Below are 22,478 nucleotides of genomic sequence, written 5' to 3'. Positions count from 1 at the left end.
TTTTTTGAGCATCTAAAAATAAGCCTGGTTGCAAAATAAATTCATCAAAGGGTGCCAGGAATCAGAAGTCATTCCATGGCAACAGGTCTTTCACAGGTTTCTCAATATTTATAATCTCTAAGGAGGGAAAATATATGTTGATTTAATATACGGGAAACATTTTAAATCCTAAAAAAACAAAAACCCACTGTCATCAAGTCGATTCCAACTCGTAGTAACCCCATTGAGTTTCCAAGGCTGTAAGTCTTTACAGAAGTAGATTTCTTCATCTTCCTCTCTCACGGAGCAGCTGGTGGGTTTCATCAGCCAACCTTCTGGTTAGCGGACAAATGTCTTACTCACTGTACCACAAGAGCTCCTTATTTTAAATCATGTGGGATATAAAACCAAAAGAAGCATCTGACCTAAAGTAAAATGTCTGAACTAATGCTTTGGCTCAGCACAACCTTTGCTGATTCATACTGTGTTGCTTAGGAAACAATCCTAGTATAAAGAAAATTTATTTATTTATTTTTGTAGTTAGGCTAAGAATGTAGTTATTACTCATCTTGGAATCTGTATCCAACACCTCATATAAACTCTTCATTCTAAATCTTCCTAGGAGATGTTATGTGCTGGGCATGGTAATTTTTAACAACCTGTTCCTAGAAATATCCATCATTCCATTGTTTTGTGACCAGTCATGAGAACCCTCCATACCTTGTGATAATGTCTTTTAGAAGCAATATATTCCAGTTGTATTAATATAACCAATAATGTTAAGAATCATGCTTCACTTTGTCCCACCTTTAATTGACCTCAATTGTGATAAACCAACCAGAATACTGTATTGTGTAGTTCCTCATAGGGCACTACAACTATCTGTGATTTGTATAACTCCTCTGGATTTGTGAGAGTCAGATTTTGAGGTTTTTACGATTCCTCATTCAACTGAGGTTTCACCTTCAACAAATCTCTGATTCTCCTATAGCAGAGTTAATTTTTTCTCTAAAACATAAAAAGGATTATACTTAAATAAGTGTTAAAAGGAGAATTTACCAATGGATAATTTTTTAACCTATCAATCATGAAAGAGTTCCATTGGACAAAATTTTTCTTAAAGCAAATGTCACTAAATGTGCAGATACACTACAAGATACACTGCAAAAACTGTACATTTACTGAGATGATTTTCAACAAAATTATCCCACTGCATTGGCAAATAGAAAATGACAATAATGATATTCTCAGTGTCCATCCTTGAGTTCTCTGATATAGAGTCTCTCATATAGAGACTCTTAAAAGTCTCCTAACACATGGTTCCCTAAATTATAACCTAAAAGAGAATAATAATTAAGTTCCAGAAGGAAAAAATTGATTACAGAAAGGATCCAAGGTTCAATCTGGTTGCTAATGGGGCAAGAGGGCAGCATCTTCTGACCTCCTCTAACTCCACAAGAGGAATACAGAATCACCATCAGTAGCTCAAGGCCTGTTCTTATGAGGTTAGACATGCCGCCAACCTCCAGTCCACTTACCAACCTTGACACCAATCATCCCTTTCACAGCACCCACCACCTCTCTGCTGGGTTTGATATTTCACTGCAGGCCTCTGGGCCTGGCCTCTACCTCCATGGGCCAGCTAAGTCTGCTGTTCAGTCTTGTGCCTCTGGGTTCCACTGCTGATGTCTCTCAGCTAGGCATATCTCTCTGCCAGGTGTCTCTCTCAGTAGCATGTCTCTCTCAGCAATGCATTTCTCTCAGCAGCATGTCTCTCTCAGCCGGCAGTGGGAGAATCCCCCTTTCTGCCTCTAGGAGGGCTCATGTTAAGCCTGGCAGAGTGGCAAAACTAACTAATCCCAACATCAGAATTCTACACACCTGAGAGAGGGTGAACTTCCCAGAAGATTACTACCTATTGCTCTAACAGAAATACCCCAGGTGGATAACTTTAACAATCAGAAGTTTAAATTGCATGGTCCCACCCAGCCAAAGATGAGGAAATTGAAGCTTTTAACCAACTTCTGCAATCTGGAATTGACTGAACATGCAATAAGATGTGCTGATCATCACTGGTGATTGGAATGCAAAAGTTGGAAACAAAGAAGAATAGTCGGAAGTTGGAAAATATGGCCTCAGTGATAGAAATAGCACTGGAGATGGCATCATAGAATTTTGCAAGACTAATTACTTATTCATTGCAAATACCTTTTCTCAATAACACAAACAGTGGCTATACACTTGGACTTCACCAGATGGAGTATACAGGAATCAGATTGACTACATCTGTGGCAAGAGGCAATGGAAAATTGCCAAGGACTGCTAAAAGAACTAACAAATCTGTCCTGGAAGAAATGCACCCAGAATGCTCCTTGGAAACGAGAATGGCCAGACTTTGTCTCACCTACTTTGGTCATGTTGTAAGAAGGGAGCACTCCCTGGAGAAGGATATCACATTTGGTAAAGTGGAGAGTCAACAAAAAAGGGGAAGGCCCTCAACAAGATGGAGTGACACAGTGGCTATAATGATGGGTTCAGGTATAGCAAGGGTCGTGGGGCTGGCACAGGACCAGACAGTGTTTCCTTCTGCTATGCACAGAGTTGCTATGAGTCGGAGACAACTTGACAGCACCTAACAACAACACCCAGTAATCTGGTGGGAGTTACAAAGACTATGGCTAGAAAAGCCATACCATGTAATTTACTTTACCACAGGTCACTACCTGGTTTTTCTAGTCATTATCCCTTTTATACTTCAAAAATTAACATCCCCTCCACAAGCAGTTGAAGAATAACCACACCCATGAAAGCATGTAAGCCAGCCACTTCATGCCTTTATCTCCCCCCATTTTAAATGGCCAATTTCCAATTCTCCCATCCCTATCAAAGCAGTACTCTGAGGATATAAGCATGTTTCTTTCTCTCCGAAGAATTTTCTGTTCTGTTTGGAACTTGGGCATCTGCATCCATAAATAAGCAAACCAGCCCAGCTCAAGCCATCAAAGTACAGCAACTTAACACCAGCTCAGTGTGAAACATCTTCCTCTTCATTTGGCTGGGTTCTGGTCAGCTCAGCCCTAGCCATCCTAGCTATGTTACAGGTACCAGATGTCAAGTCACACTCTTCCCTTTATTTTAGACCAGCCAGCACCACAATGGCCTCCTTCCAGCTTCTCCCTTTCACTGCCTAATTTCTGAGTAGAGTGCTTCTTGTAATCTTAAGAGAGCAAAATAAATGACTTACCACCTGAGAGTTAGTACAGTTGGCATCATTACTTTGAGGCAGGTGCTTTGTGTAAGAGGAAGCACGGTTTAGAGAATGTGACCGGGCCCCCGAAGTTGGCCGGGATAACACTTGTTGAGCAGAAAAGGGGCGGTTGTCCCCACTGGAAGGTGACTGAGCAGAGATGGACCGAGGGCAGCTGACTGACCGTCTCATTGAGCCTATCGACAATGGAGAAGAAGGACAGCAGAGCAGTAGTGTTAGCAGTAGTTTCCCCCTATATTGGGCCTATACAGACTAATGATGTAACCAGAATGATAATAAATGCAAAGCATACACATCATCATGAGAATATGAGTTTGAAATGAACATACTCCTATGATATATGAAGAATGGTTATCATGAGAACAATACTTACACATTTTTCTTTACTAATACTTTAATGTTATGTTCAAGAAATATGACAAAAGAGAAACAGAAGAAAGAATAACTTTTATGGTGTACCTTCTATGTGTCAGCCATTATGCTAGGTGCTGTACTCTATCTTGATCCTCACAGAAACCCTCAAAGTAGGAATAGTTGTTGCCTTTCCTACTTCCAACTTTTATGAATGAAGAAATTGAAGCTCACAGGTCACACAGCAAGAAAGTAGCCAAGCTCAGGTTTAAATCCTGACCTGTCTGGTCCCAATATCCTTTCTCTCTCTAATATCATAATGCCATCCACTTTCCTGGGTATTATTGATATAATCTGTACATAGTTTTGAGACTAAATCTCTAACAGAAGAATTCAGAAGAAGAGAGAAAGTAGTCAAGAGAATGGTCAGGCTAAACAGGTAAGTTATAGAACTTAAGTCCCAGGATAAATAAATAAGAAGAAAATGCTGAATATTTTCCAAATGAAGTTTAAATACAAAATTATTATAAGAGTAGAAGACTAGTTTTAAATATAAACATTATCAGGGAAGTTAAGTTATTAAACCATTGCTGGAGATAAAAAGAAAAAAAAAGGGTGCACAATTTTGTTTATTGCATTATTGAACCAGTCTCTTTAGAGGAACCCTAAGACAACAGCGCACAGGCCAAATAGAGATAAGAGATAGGAATTAAGAAAAATTCTGAATTTCAGGCAGTGTCTCGACAAGGTGTCATACTAAGCCTGAGCAAACAACAATCCTATACTGGATATTTGGGGATAGAACAAAATCATGGATATAAGATTAAACATTTAAGAGTTGAAGAAAGAATGAGATGAAAGAAAAGAGAAAAAATTGTGAAAATAAATAAAGGTAGAAAGAGAGAAAGAGGAAGGAGAAAGGATGGTTGGCTGTTTTCCTGAATACTTCCTGTCTGTGTACCAAAAGCTCTAACTTTAAATGGTCACCCAGGATGAAAAAGAGAGGAAACAAAACTTCAACTATTTCATAGCTGGTGGGTCACAGTCAAATCAAATGCATAGAGAGATATACATGAAAATAATATATATAAGTGATACCTTAAAGCAAAATGGGTGGAGAAGGATGGAAAAAGAACACACTTGCATGAAAGAGAATATAACCAGCAGATAGGCCATGAGACAGATTCCTTTTTAACTTTATAAAACTCATATAAGAATTTAACTCTTAACAAAAGCGTGATATACAGAAGAATGGACTATCAACATTCTTAATTCAACCCTTTCATTTTCCATTTGGAGAATCTGAAAGGCAATGAGGTATATGCCTTCATCAGGTTAGGGAAGGAAGTGAGATAGAGTTCAGATTCTTCATACACAAGAAGGGTATACATAGGCCCAAAGTGCTTTTATTGACTTTAATAATTCAAGTTCCATAATTCTTTATAGGGAGCTCTGGTGGCATAGTGCCTAAGGCATTTGACTACTAACCAGAAGGCTGGCGGTTCAAACCCACCAGCCACTCCTCAGAAGGAAGACTGGACAATCTACTTCTGTCGAGATACCCCTTCGGAAACCCAAGGAGGGTCGCTATGAGTGGAATCAGAATCGACTGGATGGCAGTGAACTTGGTTTGGTTTTTAATTCTTTGTAAACAAATAAGAAATAATTAACTTACTAGATTGCTGGATTAATTTGAAGTGGTTGGAGTTTTTAAGATTATATGTAACTTGCTTTTCTGTTTTCTTATTTTGATAGTCTTCTTTTTCATTTTCATCAGATTCTGAACAGCTCCTGCTACTGTCATAACTGCTGTCACTGCTGTAGTACCTCTGTCTTTTCAATACATCAGTACTCTCAGGCATTGAAGACAGAGGCTAGAATAGAGGGGAATATGTTCTTTGGTTAGAATTCCAAAATAAAAAGTTTATGAATGAGATCAATTATTACTTTTAATTTCCCTCTCATGCTAGTTGCCTTTTGAAGGCTGGTAACCCCCAATCCCAAAAAATACATAGCTACCGTGCTACTTAGCCTCTTCACTAAATCTTCTGTTTCGGCAAAACAATCTTTCTCAAATGATATAGTTCAGCCATGATGAGGTAAATGGTGCTGCTATTGAAATTATACTGAAACTATTGCATTTTCAATATTTTTGTAAAAATAGCAAAAAAGACTGGAATAAATGACCAGAATATCCACAAAGACTAGCAAGGTAAGGTAAAAATAATTGAGATGAAAATACACAAATGTATTAATTTATAAATATACATAATCAGCTTTTCTTCATTCCATAAAGAGAAATTAACTCATCTAGACTCAGAAGTATACCTTTTGTTGTCTCATTAATAATCCAGTCACTTAATAAGTGTGTGTGTGTGTGTGTGTGTGTAAGAGAGAGAGAAGGAAGAATAAGAAAAAGTTGAAAAGCACTTTATATAAAAGCTTAAAACATCTTAAAACAGAGCCTGTAAGCCTCACATGGATATTTTTATAAATAAAAAATTCAGGTAATTATTCAATTTCTAAATTTGTTATGAACAACTGGTATCTTTTCTCAAAGAATTCTTAATTCTGATGCATATGCTCTGGCCACTACCAAGCAACATTGCTCTTTGTTGTTTGTGCTACAGAAAATATTAGGCATACAATGTGAAGATCAGTATAGTATTTTCTTTAGCATGTAGGTACCATGTAGAGGGATAAAACTGTGAAGATTCAAAATATCATATTATCTTCCAATAGCTCTATTAGAATTACTTCTAATCAATGTGTTTCCCCTGATGCCAGCTGAAGGGAGAGAAGAGAAGAGGGACAGCTTTACTTCAGAAAGACTGTATGTAACTGAGAACAAGACAGTTTTATAAGTTAGTCTTTTTACAAGACTATTTATTACACACACCATATGCCACCTATTCCTGCTGGGAGAGATTCCTGCAGTTGTATACTAGATGCTTGTTCTCTGTTAAATCAAACAAAAGTTTTTTGATGTTATCATCCATCATAGTGAAATCACTGGGTACCATGGGATTTCACTGAAAGAAGGTATATCTTCTAGTGTAACTGTGTAGGTTTAGAGATAAAAAGAAAGAAATAGCATTTCATGAGGTGCCTAGAATACACTGTAAGCCAAAGTATAGTCTTCTTGAAGTTATAGCCTTTGCACAGGCTGAAAAAAAAAAAAAAGCAGGATAGTAATTTAATACACTAAGGAACCAACTTGTGTTTAAAAGTATGTTCTCCTTTTGATGGTCTAATATTTACTGAGCACTAACAATGTTCAAAAAGATATGCATAAAAACATTTACCAGTACCACAATCATCAAACATTTTGACAGTCTTGGGGAATAAGAATTCTAGAGGAAGGATGTTTCTTCAGAAGTTTAGCATACCCAGAAGAAACAGTGGCACAATCAGGCTTGCTAGTAGTGCCTCCTTCATGTAGGCAAACAGCTTTAAGGTTTCTTAAGGAGCTTGACTACATAATGAGTTATTCGACCCTATAAAGAATCACAAGGGGAAACGGATAGCTGAGGCTTTGTGTCATATATATGCATTTGGGACTTGTTGACCCATACATTGTTCAAACAATAATTAACAAATCACAGCGGCATAAACTCTAAACAGTGCCTTAACTACAAAATGGAGTTCATAAATGAGCATTGAGTTATGAAACAAGCACACTACTACATACTTTATGCCCAATGTTATCACAAAATAGGTCATATATAAAGTATATATGAATGATATGAAGAGTAATAAAACCCAATAAGCATGTACCTACCATACAGCTTAAGAAACAAACCATTGCTAATACTTTATGTGGTATTTATTATTTATGTAGCTAATAGATATTCTTTAGATTCTCAAATAAGTAAACTGTATAGCTGCAATAATTTTCCTAATACAAATGTCATTTAACCTTGATTATCTCTAATTATTCTTCTACCTATAAAACAAGTGCAAATCAATGTCAGTATGTGATATCATCCCTAAAAGAGAAGGGCAGCTTTGAAGTTTAGCTCACTCCAGATCCATGGTAAACAAAGTCAAAATTTAATTTTAAAAATGCCTCTACTTTAGCTTCTTATGTATCGATGACCACTTTAAAATGCTGCTGGCCTTAACAACTACAGGAGTCCCTAGCTGGTGCTAAAGGTTAACATGTTTGACCACTATCCAAAAGATTCAAGGTTCAACTCAACCCAGAGGCACCTTGAAACAAAGACTTGGTAATCTACTGAAAAATTTCTATCGTTCACAGGTTTACTCTGACACACATGGAGTTGACATTAGTTGGAGTCAACTCCACAGCAACTGGTTTTTTAAACAACTCATCTATCAGTTTGTCATACTGTGGTGGCTTGCATGTTGCTGTGAGGTTGGAGGCTACGCCACCAGTATTTCAAATACCAGCTGGGTCACCCACAGTAGACAGGTTTCACTGGAGTCTCCAGACTAAGACTTGGAAGAAGGCAGGGGCCATCCACTTCTCAAAGAATTGGCCAGTGAAAACCTTATGAATAACAGTGAAACACTGTCTGGTATATTACTGAAAAACAACTACAAGAAATATCCAAGTTCATTTCATTTCAGAAATAACATAGTTAGTTCCTATTACTTGTGGAGGATAATAAAAGTTAGAAAATATAATATATACAATATAGATTATGCCCTCCGAGAGGTTATGTTTGAATAATAAGCCCTATATGATAAAACAGAAGACAATATAAAACAATTTAAGCCTATCGTAAGGCCTTTGCATTTGCCACTGTGCCATGCACATTGTGCCCCCAGGCTGCCTCATATATGGCTCACTGAAATACAATAATTAAAAAAATGATAGACACTTCCCAATGTTTTCCAAAGAAGAGCAGTGACTCACAAGGGTATTTCATTTTAAATATTTTTATTCTAAAGGAATTATCAATACCATCTTACAACACATCAATATAAAATACATAATTTAGAGGAACAGCATCTGACTTCCAAGGTCTCTAGTCTCCACCAGACACTTATATGTCACCAAGCTCATCTTGCACAATTTCCTTCTCCAAAAACCCTACACTTGAATCATACCAAACTCTTCACTGTTCTTACAACACCATATGCAATATCACACCTCCATATCTTTGCCTTTCATATTACCTGTATTCCTCATGTCCTTCCAAAAAAAAAAAAACAAAACCCACTGCCTTCAAGTTTATTCCAACTCACAGTGACCTCCACTGGGTTTCCAAGGCAGGAAATCTTTATGGAAGTATATTGCCCAATCTTGCTTCTGTGGAGTGGCTGGTGGATTTGAACCACCAACTTTCCAGTTAGCACTCAGATACCTTAGGCACTGTGCTACCAGAGCTCCTTCCACCCTTCTTAAAAATGGAACTGCCTTTATGAAGTCACTCACATTTTACCAATCTCTTTCTTCTCTATGCTGTTGCAACACTTTTGTGTGTGTGTTGTTGTTAGATGCCATCGAGTAAGCACTAATTCACAGTGACCTTATGAATAACAGAACAAAATGTTACTTAGTCCTGTGCCATCTTCATAAATGTTGACATGTTTGAGTCCATTGGCTATTGTGTCAATTGGTCTAGTTGATGGTTTCCCTGCTTTCACTGCCTACCAGTCATGAAGTTTTTTTCTAGTGATTGGTCCTTCCTGATGACATGTCCAAAGGAAGCAAGTCAAAGTCTTGCCATCTTCACTTTTAAGTAGCATTCTGGTTGTATTTCTCATAAAACTGATTTTTTATTCTTTTTGGCAATCCACAATATATTCAATATTTTTTTTTTTACCAGTGTCACAGTTCAAAGGTCTTCTTCTTCTTCTTCTTCTGTCTTCCTTTTTCACTGTCCAGCTTTTGCATCCAAGTGAAGCATTTGAAAGGACCATGGCTTGGGTCAGATGCACCTCTGTTTAATAAACAAAGATGTCACTTTGTTTTAAGTTTTAATAAATGAAGTGACATCTTTGTTTATTAAAACTTTAAAGAGTTCTTTTGAAGCAGATTTGACCAATGCAATACATCATTTGATTTTTTTAACTTCTGCTTCTATGGACATTGATTGTTGATCTAAGTAAAATGAAATCACTGACAATCAAATTCTTCCTTATTATCATGATGCTATTTATTGTCCAATTGTAAGGACTTTTGTTTTCTTCAGGTTCAGGTGTAATCCATACTGAAGGCTGTTGTCTTTGGCCTTGATCAATAAGTGCTTCAAGTCATCTTCATTTACAGCAAATGTAAAAAGTAAATGTAAAAATTGTGTCATCTGGACTTCTTAGGTTGTAAATGACTCTTCTAATCCTCATGCCACATTCTGTTTTATATACTATAGTTTTTTGGATTATTTGTCCAGCAAACAGATTGAATAAGTAAGGTGAAAAGATATAACCCTGCTGCACACCTTTTGCAATTGTGAAACATGAAATGTCATCTTTTTCTGTTCAAACAACTGCCTTTTAGTCTATGTACAGGTACCATATGAATACAATTAAATGTTCTGGAATCCCACCTTTGTAATGTTATCTATAATTTGATGTTCATAGTCAAATCCCTTCACATAGTTGAAAAAACACAGGAAAACATATTTCTGGTATTCTCTGCTTATTGTCAAGATCCACCTTACCACAACAGTGATATCCCTTATTCCACTTCTTCTTCTGAATCCACCTTTAGCTTTTGGTAGTTCCCTGTCAATGTTTGGCTTCATTTGTTTTTTAATTATCTTCAGCAAAATTTTGTTTTGCTATGATGTGTTATTAATGATATTGTTGATAATTGCAAACATTTAGTTTGATCACCTTTCTTTGGAATGGGCATGAATATGATGTCTTCCAGATAAGTAAGTGCTTGCAGTGTTGCATCCATTTGTTGAAGTATCTCCAATTGATATTCTATCAATTCCTAGAGCCTTGTTTTTCATCAATGCCTTGGGTGCAACTTGGAATCCTTCCTTTAGTACTAGCAATTCTTCATTATATGCTACCTCCTGAAATGGTTGAGTGTCAACCAATTATTTTTTGTACAGTGACTGTATATTCCTTCCATCTTGTTTTGATGCTTTCTGCATCATTCAATTTTTTTGCCTATGGAATTCTTCAGTATTACAACTCAATTTTCTCTTTCATTGTTTCAATTTGAGAAATGTCAATCATGCCCCTCTCTTTCAATGTTGTAACTCCAGGTTTTTAATTATAATACTTTACATTTTCTTCCCAAGCCACCCTTTGAAAATCTTTTGTTATGCTCTTTTAATTCATGGTTTCTTTAGTTCACTTTACCTACTCTGCAATTTGGAGCAAGTTTTAGAGTCTCTTCTGACATCTACTTTGTTTTTCCTTCTTTCCAGTCTTTTCAATGACCTTTTACTTTCATCATATATGATGTCCTTGATGTCTTCCCACAATTCTTCTGGCCTCTGGTCATTAGTGTTCAGTTGTGAAATCTATTCTTCAGAGGGTTCCGAAATGTCTTTGAGGTCATGCTTTATTGTGGACCTGCTTTGATTTGGTTCACCTTCAACTTGAGCTTGCACATGATGATGCACATGATAGTCTGCTCCACAGTTGGCCCCTGGCTTTGTCTTAACATAATATTGAGTTTTTCCATCATTTCTTTCAATAGATATAGTCTATTTGATTCCTGTTAAATCTTTCAGACAATGTTCATATGTACAGTCATCAACTATATTGTTGGAAAAGGTATTTCCATTGAGTTTGTCATTAGTTTCACATAATTCTATCATGTGATCGCCAGTGTTGTTTCTATCACCAAGGCCATATTTTCCAACAACTGTTACTTGTTTTTTGTTTTTTCAACTTTCTCATTCCAATCACCAATAAGTATCAGTACATCTTGAATACACATTTGATCAATTGCAGACTGCAACAGTAGAAAAACTCTTCAATTTATTCACCCTTGGCGTTTGTGGTTGGTGCATAAATTTGAATAATACTCATATTAACTTGTCTTCCTGGTAGGCATATGTATATTAACCTCCTACTTCATGATACATATTGAATTTTTTTTTAACAATAAATGCAACACTGTTCCTCTTCAACATGTTTCTGGCATAATAGATCACATGATTTTTCAGATTCAAAATGGCCAATACTAGTCCATTTCAGCTCAGTAATACCTAAGATATTGTTCTTCAAGCATTACATTTTATTTTTGATGATCACCAACTTTCCTTGATTTATACTTGGTATACTCCATGTTCCAATTACTAATGGATATTTACAGCTATTACTTCTGACTTTGAGTCATGCCACATTAGCAAATGAAGGTCCTTGAAACATTATTACAGGACCTTCTTTCTAATGTGTCTTAGTCTAGAAACTAGACTGAAAGCCATCTACCAGGAGTAACATGGCTGGCATTTAAAACACCAACGGCATAGCTTCCAGCACTATAGCAACATGCAATCTGCCACATTATGACAAATTGACAGTTTACACTCAATTTAGTGTAGTACTTTCCACAATATATCCTCAATTTTGGGGTACTTATCAGCTTTCCATTAACGAATGAGGTCCCTGAGAACAGAAACTGTCTTCAACAAATTTAGCTAATAGTTTTTTTCTGATCTTGCTATGTATCAAATGATGTTCTAGATGCCAGTGATGCAAAGATTAAAATACATTCTCTAGTTTAGGAATCTTACAATCTCCCATTAATGCAAACAATTGTCACAACTACTCTACAGAACTGTTATTTATGTTACAGTAGGATAAGGAGGGGAAGGAAAATCTAAGTCTAAGTGGGAGAGTAAGGAAAGTTTTCATAAAGACAGCAACGGTTCAGGTGGATGAGTAGTGCATCTCCTATCAATTAAACAATCAATCAATGTTTTTTTTAAAAGCAGGCATTTCAGAAACATGGAAAAGCATAAAGCCATGACACAGCATGATGTATCTAAGGACATAGAGAGACTTAGTATTACTGAAATGTAAAGTAAAAGAAATAGAATGGAAAAAGTTTCCGAAATATTATAAAGCCAACTCTTTTCTACACTGCTAGCAAGGATTTGACATGTAATATAAGAACAACTGGATGTCATCCACACAGAACAGATGTAGGTAAAGCCAATTTGTTGTTGTTGTTGTTGTTGTTTGCCGTCGAGTTGGCCCCGACTCATAGTGACCCCTCCTTGGGTTTCTGAGGCAGTATCACTACGGAAGTAGGATTGCCCAACCTTCCTTCCAAGGAGTGGCTGGTGGGTTTGAACCGCCAGCCTTCTGGTGAGCAGTCAAGTGCCTTAGGCACTATGCTACCAGAGCTCCTTGGTAAAGCCAATACCCACCCATATGTACCTGTATAATATCTTTCTATTTATTTAGGAATGGAACATAATTTAACACAAGATCAAGTTGTTGACTCAGCAAAAATGGGGTTACCAGTTAAGATCTCTATATTCATCATTTGCCTTATATATAATCTGGTGGCATACTGCCTAAGGCATTTGAGTGCTAACCAGAAGGCTTGTGGTTCAAACCCACCAGCCACTCCTTGGAATGAAGATTGGGCAATCTACTTCTGTAGTGATACCACCTTGAAAACCCAAAGTGGGGTCACTATGAGTTGGATCCAACTCGATGGCACTGAGTTTGGGTTGTTTTTTTTTTTTTTTGGACATACTTCTTTGATGATTGTGAGATATAAGGAAAACTTAATACTGAATTTAGAATAAGGGTACTAGCTTTAGGTCCCTTTGGGTCCTGACTCATATGGCCTTCATTAGCATTAGGGTAAAACAAAACAAAATTAAGAGAATTAACAAAGTGAAACACAACTTCATCATCTTCCCAAATATATCTGTACTGGACACAGATATATTATATAGCATATTCCTTACAATTCCTTAAAAGAGCATCAGTCATTCTTACAGTGATCATTATTAATGTAAAAACAATTGTATTTAGTAGCATCTACTTTGATATCCAGGAAGATAGTGATACTGCACCTTTGGTCCTCGAGACTTGGTAGTTTTGCCCATCAACTTTTCGTCATCAATTTCACATTGTTCCAGAAGATCCAAAATATCTTCCTCCTTAAAAAAAAAAATTAATAAGTGATCAGCAAGAGGGTATCATAAGCAGCTCCACACTCCCATCTTGCCAAAAAAAAAACACCAATAAACAAGCAGAGCCTGGGATAACCAACTTTGTCAAAACTCTGGACATCAGATTGCAGCAACCAACTGAAGATTTACTCAAGAAAAACATGACTTCACATTCGTAGGAAAGTTTTACAGAACTGTCAGCTTGGCCATGTTCCATCATCTCTCTGACTTGGTGGCAGTCTTAAAGCGGTGACAACCCACATTCCCAGAAAGGGTCCCTGATACCTGGCTCCAGAAGAAGAAGAGCAAACTTTATTTGCAAATTATTGTGAGGCAACCTGAAGGACTGACACAAGGTGCTGGTCTCTGTCTTGCCTGTCTCAGAACTCACACAGGGTAGAAAAGCACCAACCACTGCCCAAACACTGTAACCCTATGTAGCTATGGTAAAATCTACAACTGAGACATAAAAATAGATGCCTGAAGACTGGAAGGAGAGTCATAGAAAGAGTATCTTTGAAAAATTAGGATATTTGAAAACATCCATGCATATGGGAGTACTTAGAAAGCCAAACTCTTGTCCAAGGAAGGATGTATACTCAGAAAATATCTGAGAAAATTCTACATTTTCACCTTGGGCTGATCTTTAGGCTCAGTGCAAATCTAGCTAACTGTTGGAGGAATATCAGAGCAAAGAGTCAATCTGCAAAGACTGAGAGAAGTGGTTATTTGGTTTTGCTTTGGCTTTGTCTATTTTTTTTTTTTTTCTAATTGGTTTGTGTGTGTGTGTCTGTGTGTGTTTTACCTCTGCCATTCAAGAAATCTCTGTGAAAATACAAGCTAAAGAGCAGAGACTTCAATAACCACATATGACCAACAGGTAGTCTTTGCAAAAATACTTAGCAGAGACACTAAACAAATGCACTACTACAGCCTTCAACATTTAAAAAAAAAACAGCAACCCTTGGGGAAGGTAGAGAATCTGACTTCCAGAGTTATCACATTGTAATATTCAAACCTGCAGTTTTTAACAAAAGTCACAAGTCATACAAAAAAGATGAAACATGAGCACCAAATTAAGTGACAAATTATCCATGGGGAAGCACAAACAACAGACTTACTAGACAAATACTTGGAAAGAACTGTATCAAATATAATCAAAAGCTAAAAAAAAACATGCACAGAGAACTGGAAGATAAAAAGAATAAGATGCATGAAGAAAATTTGCATATCAATAGAGATAGAAATCATAAAAAGGACCAAAACAGAAATTCTGGACCTAAAAAGTATAATAACTTTTAAATGAAAAATTCACTAGAGCAGCTCAGTAGGAGATTTCAGCTGGCAGAAGAAAGGAAAAGTAAACTTGAAGAAAGGACAATTGAAATCATCAACTGAGGAACAAAAAAGAAAAATATTACACACAGAAAGAAATGGAAGGAAATCAAAATTATCCACTAAAAAAATCAACTAAAAATAAGTCTGTATGAGAGGAAATTAGGGGAAAAAAAGGGTATGAAACACATAGAAAACAACTAGAAAAATGACAGACATAAGTCATTCCTTACAAATCATACAAAGGATAGTCTCTGACAACAATAAAATGAAACTAAAAATCAATAACAGAAGGAAAACTGGAAAATTCACAAATATGTGTAAGTCAAACACACTATTACACTAATGAGTAAAAGAAAAAAACATCACAAAAAGAAATAAGAAAATACTTATAGAGGAAAAAAAATGAAACCTCAGCATATGAAACCTATGGAATGAAGCAAAATCATTGCCTAGAGGAAAATTTATACCTGTAAATATCTGTATTTAAAAATAATAATAGAAAAATCTCAAAACAATTACCTAACTTTACTCCTTATGCTATTATAAAAGAGGAGCAAACTAAGACCAAAGATAGCAGAAGCAATACAGTTTAGAGTTAAAATAAACAAAATATAGAATAGAAAAACAATTAAACCAATATTTAGTTATTTACACATATCAATAAAATCAACAAACTTAAACTGAAAAAGAAAAAAGAAAGAAGATGCAAATGATCAGAAATGAAGGTGAGGACATTACTATTGATAATACACAAACAAAAAAGGATTATAAGAAAATACTATGAACAATTGTACACCAACAAATTAGATAATATGGATGAAATGGACAAAATATATAAACAAACATACAAATTACCTAATTTTACTCAAGCAGAGATAGAAAATCTAAACATATCTACAAAAAGTAAGGAGACTAATCAGTACTCAAATACCTCCTAACAAAGAAAAGCCCAGAACCAGACAGCTTCACTGGTGAATTCTACTAAGCATTTAAAGAATTAACAACACTCTTTCCCATACTCTTCTAAAAAACTAGAAGACAGGGAACACTTTCTCACTTATTCTACGAAGCCAGCATTACCCTGATAATGAAGCCAGTTAAAAATGACACTACAAGAAAGAAAATTACAGACTAATATCCCATATGATATACATGCAAATATCCTCAGCAAAACACTAGCAAACTAAATCCAGAGCATATTAAAAGGATTATACACCACCACCAAGTGGGATTTATCCTAAGAATTCAAAGGTGGCTTAACATTAGAAAATCAATCAATATAATACAGCACATTAATAGAGCAACAGAACAGCAACAGATCGCCATGTCAGTTCAGGCAGAAGAGACCTTGACAGATTCCAACATCCTTGCTCTGGTGGCATAGTGCCTAAGGCATCTGACTGCTAATCAGAAGGTTGGCAGTACAAACCCACTAGCCACTCCTTGGAAGGAAGGTGGGGCAATTTACTTCTGTAGTGATACTGCCTTGGAAACCCAAGAAGGGGTCGCTATGAGCCAGATAAGACTCAACGGTAGTGAGTTTTGGTTTTTTTTGGTTTTTCATGAGAAAAACATTCAATAAACTAGCAATGAAAGAGAAATGAATTAAATGATAAAAAGTATTTTTTAAAAGATCCATGGCTAACATCATATTCAATGTTGTTGAGAGACTGACAGGACAAGGATACCCACTTTCACCACTGCCATTCAACACTGTACTACTATACTGAATATTCTAGCAATGAGGCAAGAGGAAGAAATAAAGGAATCTAATCAGAAAATAATAAATAAAATATTAACAGATGACATGATTTTTTATATAGAAAATCCCAAAGAATATACAAGAAAGTTATTAGAGTTAATGAATAAATTCAGGGTACAATTAAAATACATATATATATACACACAATCTAGCAATGAACAATAAGAGAATAAAATTAAGGAAAAGTCCTATTTGCAATAACATATAACAGAATAAAATATCTAGGAATAAATTTAACCATGGAGGTGAAAGATGTGCACACTGACAACTATAAAACATGGCTGAAATAAATTAAAGAAGACTTAAATAAATGGAAAGACATCTCATATTCACAGATTTGAAGACTTCATATTGTTTGGATAACAATGCTTCCTGAAACAATCTACAGATTCAATACAATTTCTATCAAAATTACAACATCCATTTTTTTTTGCAGAAATAGAAAATCTCACTCCCATTGAGTCGGATCCGACTCATAGCGACCCCTCCTTGGGTTTCCGAGGTGGTATCACTACAGAAGTAGATTGCCCAGCCTTCCTTTCGAGGAGTGGCTGGTAGGTTTGAACCACCAGCCTTCTGGTTACCAGTCAAATGCCTTAGGCACTACACCAAAAGCTGACCCTTAAATCCACATAGAATTGCAAGTGGACTTGGACAGCAAAAACAACCTTGAAAAACAAGATCAAGATAGGAAGACACACGTCCTGAGTCCAAAACTTAATACAAACTTACAGTAATCAAAACGATGTGGTACTGGTATAAAGAGAGCTATATAGACCAATGGAAGAGAATTGAGAGTTCAGAAATAAACCTATATATTTATGGTCAACTGATTTTTGACAAGGGTGCCAAGTCCATACAATGGGGAAAGAATAGTCTGTTCCACAAACAGTGCTAGGACAATTGGATTTCCACATGCAGAAGAATTAAGTTGGGCCTGTAACTCACACCATATACAATATTTAACTGAAAATTCTACTCTAGCAGGGACTCAAACAGGTACTTGTGCATCACTGTTCACTGCAGCATTATTCACAAGAGCCAAAATGAAAACAAACAAAAGTGTAGAATTCAAACCATAAGAGCCAAAATTATAAAGCTCTTAGAAGAAAATCTAGATGTAAACCTTCAGGATCTTGCATATGGCAAACATGCAAACATGAGCAACTAGACAAAACAGATAAACTAGACTTCATCAAATCAAAAACTTCTGTGAATCAAAGGATATTATCAAGAAAGTGAAAAAAATAATCTACAGAACAAAAAAAGTATTTCGATATATCAGATGAAGATTTCATATTCAAAAATATATAAAGAACTACAACAATTCAACAACAAAATGACAAGCAACTCAATCAAAAATGGGCAAAGGACTTGAATAGACATTTCACCAAAGAAGATACTCAAATTGTCATCAGTCATTAGGCAAAGCAAATCAAAACCACAATGAGATATCAGTTCATATACACTAAGATGGCTATGATTTAAAAAAGGAAAACAGATGTTGGCCAGGATGTGGAAAAATAGTAACCCTCATCTACTACTAGTGGAATTACAAAATGGTACAGCCACTGGAAAACAGTTTGGTGGTCCCTCAAAAAGTTAAACACAGAGTTATCATATGATCCAGCAATTCTACTCCTGGATATATACCCAAAAGAATTGAAAGGAAGAAGATGCTTGTACGCCAATGTTCATTACACTGTTCACAATACCCAGAAAGTGGAAACAGTTTAAACATGCATCAACAGATGTACAGATAAACCAAATACTGTATACCAATGCAGCAGAATAGTACTCAGCCACAAAGAGAGACGAAGTCCTAATACATGCTACCACATGGATAAATTCTGAAAGCATTATGCTAACATTGAGGATTAGTCAGCCACAAAAGGACAAATATTGTATGATTCCATTCACATTAAATACATAGAATAGGCACAAAGTTTATTAGTGGTTAAAAGGGGTTGGTGGGAGGAAGGAGTAAAGGAGGGACCAATGCTTAGTGGACAGGGAGTTTCAAGGGCAATGGTAAAATTTGGGAATGTATCAAGATGATGGTTAAACAACATAATGAGCATAATTAATGTTACTGAAATACACATGTGAAGATTGTTGAAATTTCAAATGTTTTGTTACATATATACTTACCATAATAACAAAAAAATGGACAAAGGATTTGAATAAATATTTCTTTAAAAACAATGACCATTTAAAATACACATGAAACAATGCTCAACATATTCATCATTAGTGAAATGAAAATCAAAACCACAATGAGATATTACTTCAGAGCCACTATGATGGCTATTATATATTTAACAAAAAAAAGAAAATAACAAGTATTGGCAAGGATGTGGAGATACTGGAACTCTGGTGCATTGCTATTGGGAATATAAAATGGCATAGCTTCTGTGGAAAACACTTCGGCATTTCCTCAAAAAGTTAGACAGAATTACCATATGACACAACAGTTCCACTTCTAGCTTTATATGCAAAGGCAATGAAAGTGAGGACTCAAACAGGCGCTTGTGCATCAGTGTTCACTGCAGCATTATTCATGAGCCCAAAGGAAAACAAAACAAAAGTGTAGAATTCAAGTGAAAAACCGTATTAGCTTTATTACGATTATTGACTCCCTCAGCATTATTAACAGGGTATCTGAGATACTGGGGGTATCATTGCAGAGAGATTTCCAGTAATATAGGGTACATACAATTTTAGCAAGCCCACATATATGCTTACCTAATGTTGCACTCTATTCAGTACAGCACCAGTTACCCCCATCTCAAGTATTCGAACCCTTACAATGTTTCCACTTACTTTGACTCTGATTATGTAACTTACTTGACAAATAGAAGCAAGTATCATGCAAGCAGAGGGTTAATAAGCACTTACACTTCACACCGGGGCTTGTCTCTAGAAATGCTCCCTTTTGGAGCTCTGAGTCTCTATTATCAAGAACTCTGGCTACCCTGCTAGAGAGACTATAGAGAGAGAAAGAGATGCCTAGCCAACCCCACAATGTTCCAGTCATACCATTAGAGGCACAAAACATGTCAGTGAAGCCATATTGGACTTCTAGCCTTAGCTGAGTTTTCAAATGAATGTACCTATTCGTTCTGCTAGGCAAGACTAGCAGAACCACTCAGCTGAGCCTAGTCAAGATTGTGGAATAATGGATACCTCAATGATTCTTGTTTTAAGGTACTAAGTTTTGAAGAAGATTGTTAGACCTTTTATTAAAGTAAACAGATTACTATGCACAGGTTTAAAAAAAAAGAAAATGACTTCTCATATGCCAGGTCTCTGTTCCAAGACAAAAATACTGTATAATGTTAGCTACTATCCAAATAACCTCACACTATTTTATGTTTGTATTACAAATAACTAGGTTAATACAATTGACTTTCTTATGCAGTTACATATTCACAGCTGTGTAATGACATTCCTATTATAATTTATTGATATTACAACACAATAGCAAAATTACCCCATAATTTATCCTATAAGATAACATCTTGTTTATGAAATCACTTGGTTGAGTTTATGAAATGTTAGGAACTTGTTAGAATGTAAAATCTGAGGAAAGTGCATCTTAAAAGTAAAACTGTTATTATATGTAGAATTTGGGTAGATTGCTTTTAAAGACATGTTTTCTGGCCTCATTTTTTTTTTTTCTAGATAAACACTCCCTTGTTGTTGTTGTTATGTGCCATCGAGTCGAACCCCTTCCTTGGGTTTCCGAGGCGGTATCACTATGGAAGTAGATTGCCCAACCTTCCTTCCAAGGAGTGGCTGGTGGGTTTGAACTGCCAGCCTTCTGGTTAGCAGTCAAGTGCCTTAGGCACTATGCTACCAGAGCTCCCAAACACTCCCTTACCTTCATCCTTTTCAAAGGATTATTGAGTTCTCGCTGGAATGAAGCTGCTCTTCCTGAAAGAAAGGTCTGAAAAGCAACAGCCAACAAATTTTCATACTTTTCAAGTAGTGTTTTATCTTCAGGAGGGTAAATCCGCCTACAATAAAAGCAGACAAACCAAGTTTAAAAGAAGTTATCATAGTTTTAATAGTTAAGGACTACATAGATAACCCTTGACTACCTAATCTGCAGCAGTCATTTCACTAGATGCTAGAAATAAAGATGAACACAGTTATAAGAAATTCATAAATTTCCATCTGTTACCCACAAAATGTAAGGCTTATCTAAAGAAATATTAAATAATGCAGCTCCAAAAGGTACAGTATAAAGGTTTGGTTGGAGGAGCAACTGGAGAAGAATGGCAATAGCATCAAACTGGAGAAAATAAATTTCTAGGGAAGAGTTCATGTCCTGAGGGATATTTGTGAGCTTTGGACTTCATGTGGTTACTGAAATAAACAAGAATATAGGTATTAGTCCTCTTGGTATCTTTTGGGTGGTAGAACATGCCTCATAGGCTAGAGACACTTGGGGTACAGGCAGTATGTACAGGATGAGTGTTTTCTTATCACATTAGAACCGTGTTAAGGCCAAGAACGGCAGTCATATCAGAAAAGCAAGCAGCTCTATGCCCCCACAACCTCCTTAATCTTGGTGAATCAATGTCAAAGCTTGGGAGGAATTACAGTGTTTCTAAAAACATAAGGAGCTTAAGAGGTGTTCTTTTGTTCCTGTGGAGGTTCTAATTCAGCACAACCCACCAAAACAAATAAAAAAAAAAAAACATTGCCATTGAGTTGATCCCAACTCATAGCAACCCTCCTTGGGTTTCTGAGGCGGTATCTCTAGGGAAGTAGATTGCCCAATCTCCCTTCTGAGGAGTGGCAGGTGGGTTTGAACCGCCAACCCTCTGGTTAGCAGTCAAATGCCTTAGGCACTTCACCAGAGCTCCCAGCATGAGCCACACTCCTCTTATCTGATCATATCTGGCTCCTTCCCATATTTTTGTTATCTGTCTGGTTCCTGAAGCATTTAAGCTTAACACAAAATACACCAAGCACACTGAATCATCAGAAAGGATACAAGAGACATGAGTCTTCACTTTCTCAAAATATCACACATGACAGATAACTGAAAAGACCTACTGCAAACACCCAGAGGCGACCTAGCAGCAGCTCCCCCAAGTCTAAACACTTGCTGACTACCTTTTCTTTCTGGAAGATACTAAACTAAATACAATTTCTCTGAACAACGACAAAAAAAAAAAAAACATTGTGCTTAAAGAAGCTCAAAAGTTAAAAATTTAGAATAATTGCTTTGACACTTCACCCCGTCAATCTATACAAAAATAAAAGCATAGTTACCTGTAATTTCCCATATGCCGATTTTCATGTTCTTCTTTTGAGACTTGCTTTCGTACCTGAGCGAGTCTCTCTTTCTAGAAATAAAGAAATTTTACAAATAAAACCTGACAGATGAATCATATGATTCAAATTGTGGGTACTTTGTTAAATTTTTCATACCAACTCTTCTTTCCGCCTCTCCAATTGATGTCTCTGCTGTTCCCAGTCTGAGGAACCTGGTAAGAGTCTTTTTATTGAACTTTGACCATAAAGCCTCTTTTGAGCCTCAGCTTTTTGTTTGGCCAAGTTTCTCCTTTTATCACTGGTCCTAAAATATAAAACACAAGACCACATTCTAGAATTCAAAGAGCTCTGATCTTCCCCTGTGAGGAGAACTAGCAGAAGAGGAGAGAGAGTGAAGAAAGGAATCTATATTTGATTAAAT

At 36.3% G+C, this 22,478-nt stretch overlaps 1 protein-coding gene across 1 annotated transcript in view; it reads right to left on the bottom strand.

The window, feature by feature from the left end:
• TTLL7 (tubulin tyrosine ligase like 7) overlaps positions 1-22,478 on the bottom strand; it is a 171,449-nt gene that overhangs the window by 80,550 nt on the left and 68,421 nt on the right. The window contains exons 10-15 of the mRNA XM_007947546.2: positions 22,214-22,361; positions 22,055-22,128; positions 20,652-20,787; positions 13,570-13,656; positions 5,274-5,472; positions 3,224-3,423 (exon numbers count right to left, since the gene is read on the bottom strand). Coding sequence (XP_007945737.1) covers positions 3,224-3,423; positions 5,274-5,472; positions 13,570-13,656; positions 20,652-20,787; positions 22,055-22,128; positions 22,214-22,361 — 844 coding nt within the window. The remainder of the gene's footprint in view (positions 1-3,223; positions 3,424-5,273; positions 5,473-13,569; positions 13,657-20,651; positions 20,788-22,054; positions 22,129-22,213; positions 22,362-22,478) is intronic.

Source organism: Orycteropus afer, unplaced genomic scaffold (assembly GCF_000298275.1).
Source record: "Orycteropus afer afer isolate SDZICR_OR568_19922 unplaced genomic scaffold, OryAfe1.0 scaffold00189, whole genome shotgun sequence".
In the NCBI taxonomy this organism is placed as follows: Eukaryota; Metazoa; Chordata; class Mammalia; order Tubulidentata; family Orycteropodidae; genus Orycteropus; species Orycteropus afer.
The sequence above is the reverse complement of the archived record's forward strand: the minus strand, read 5'-3'. Positions and strand labels throughout refer to the sequence as shown.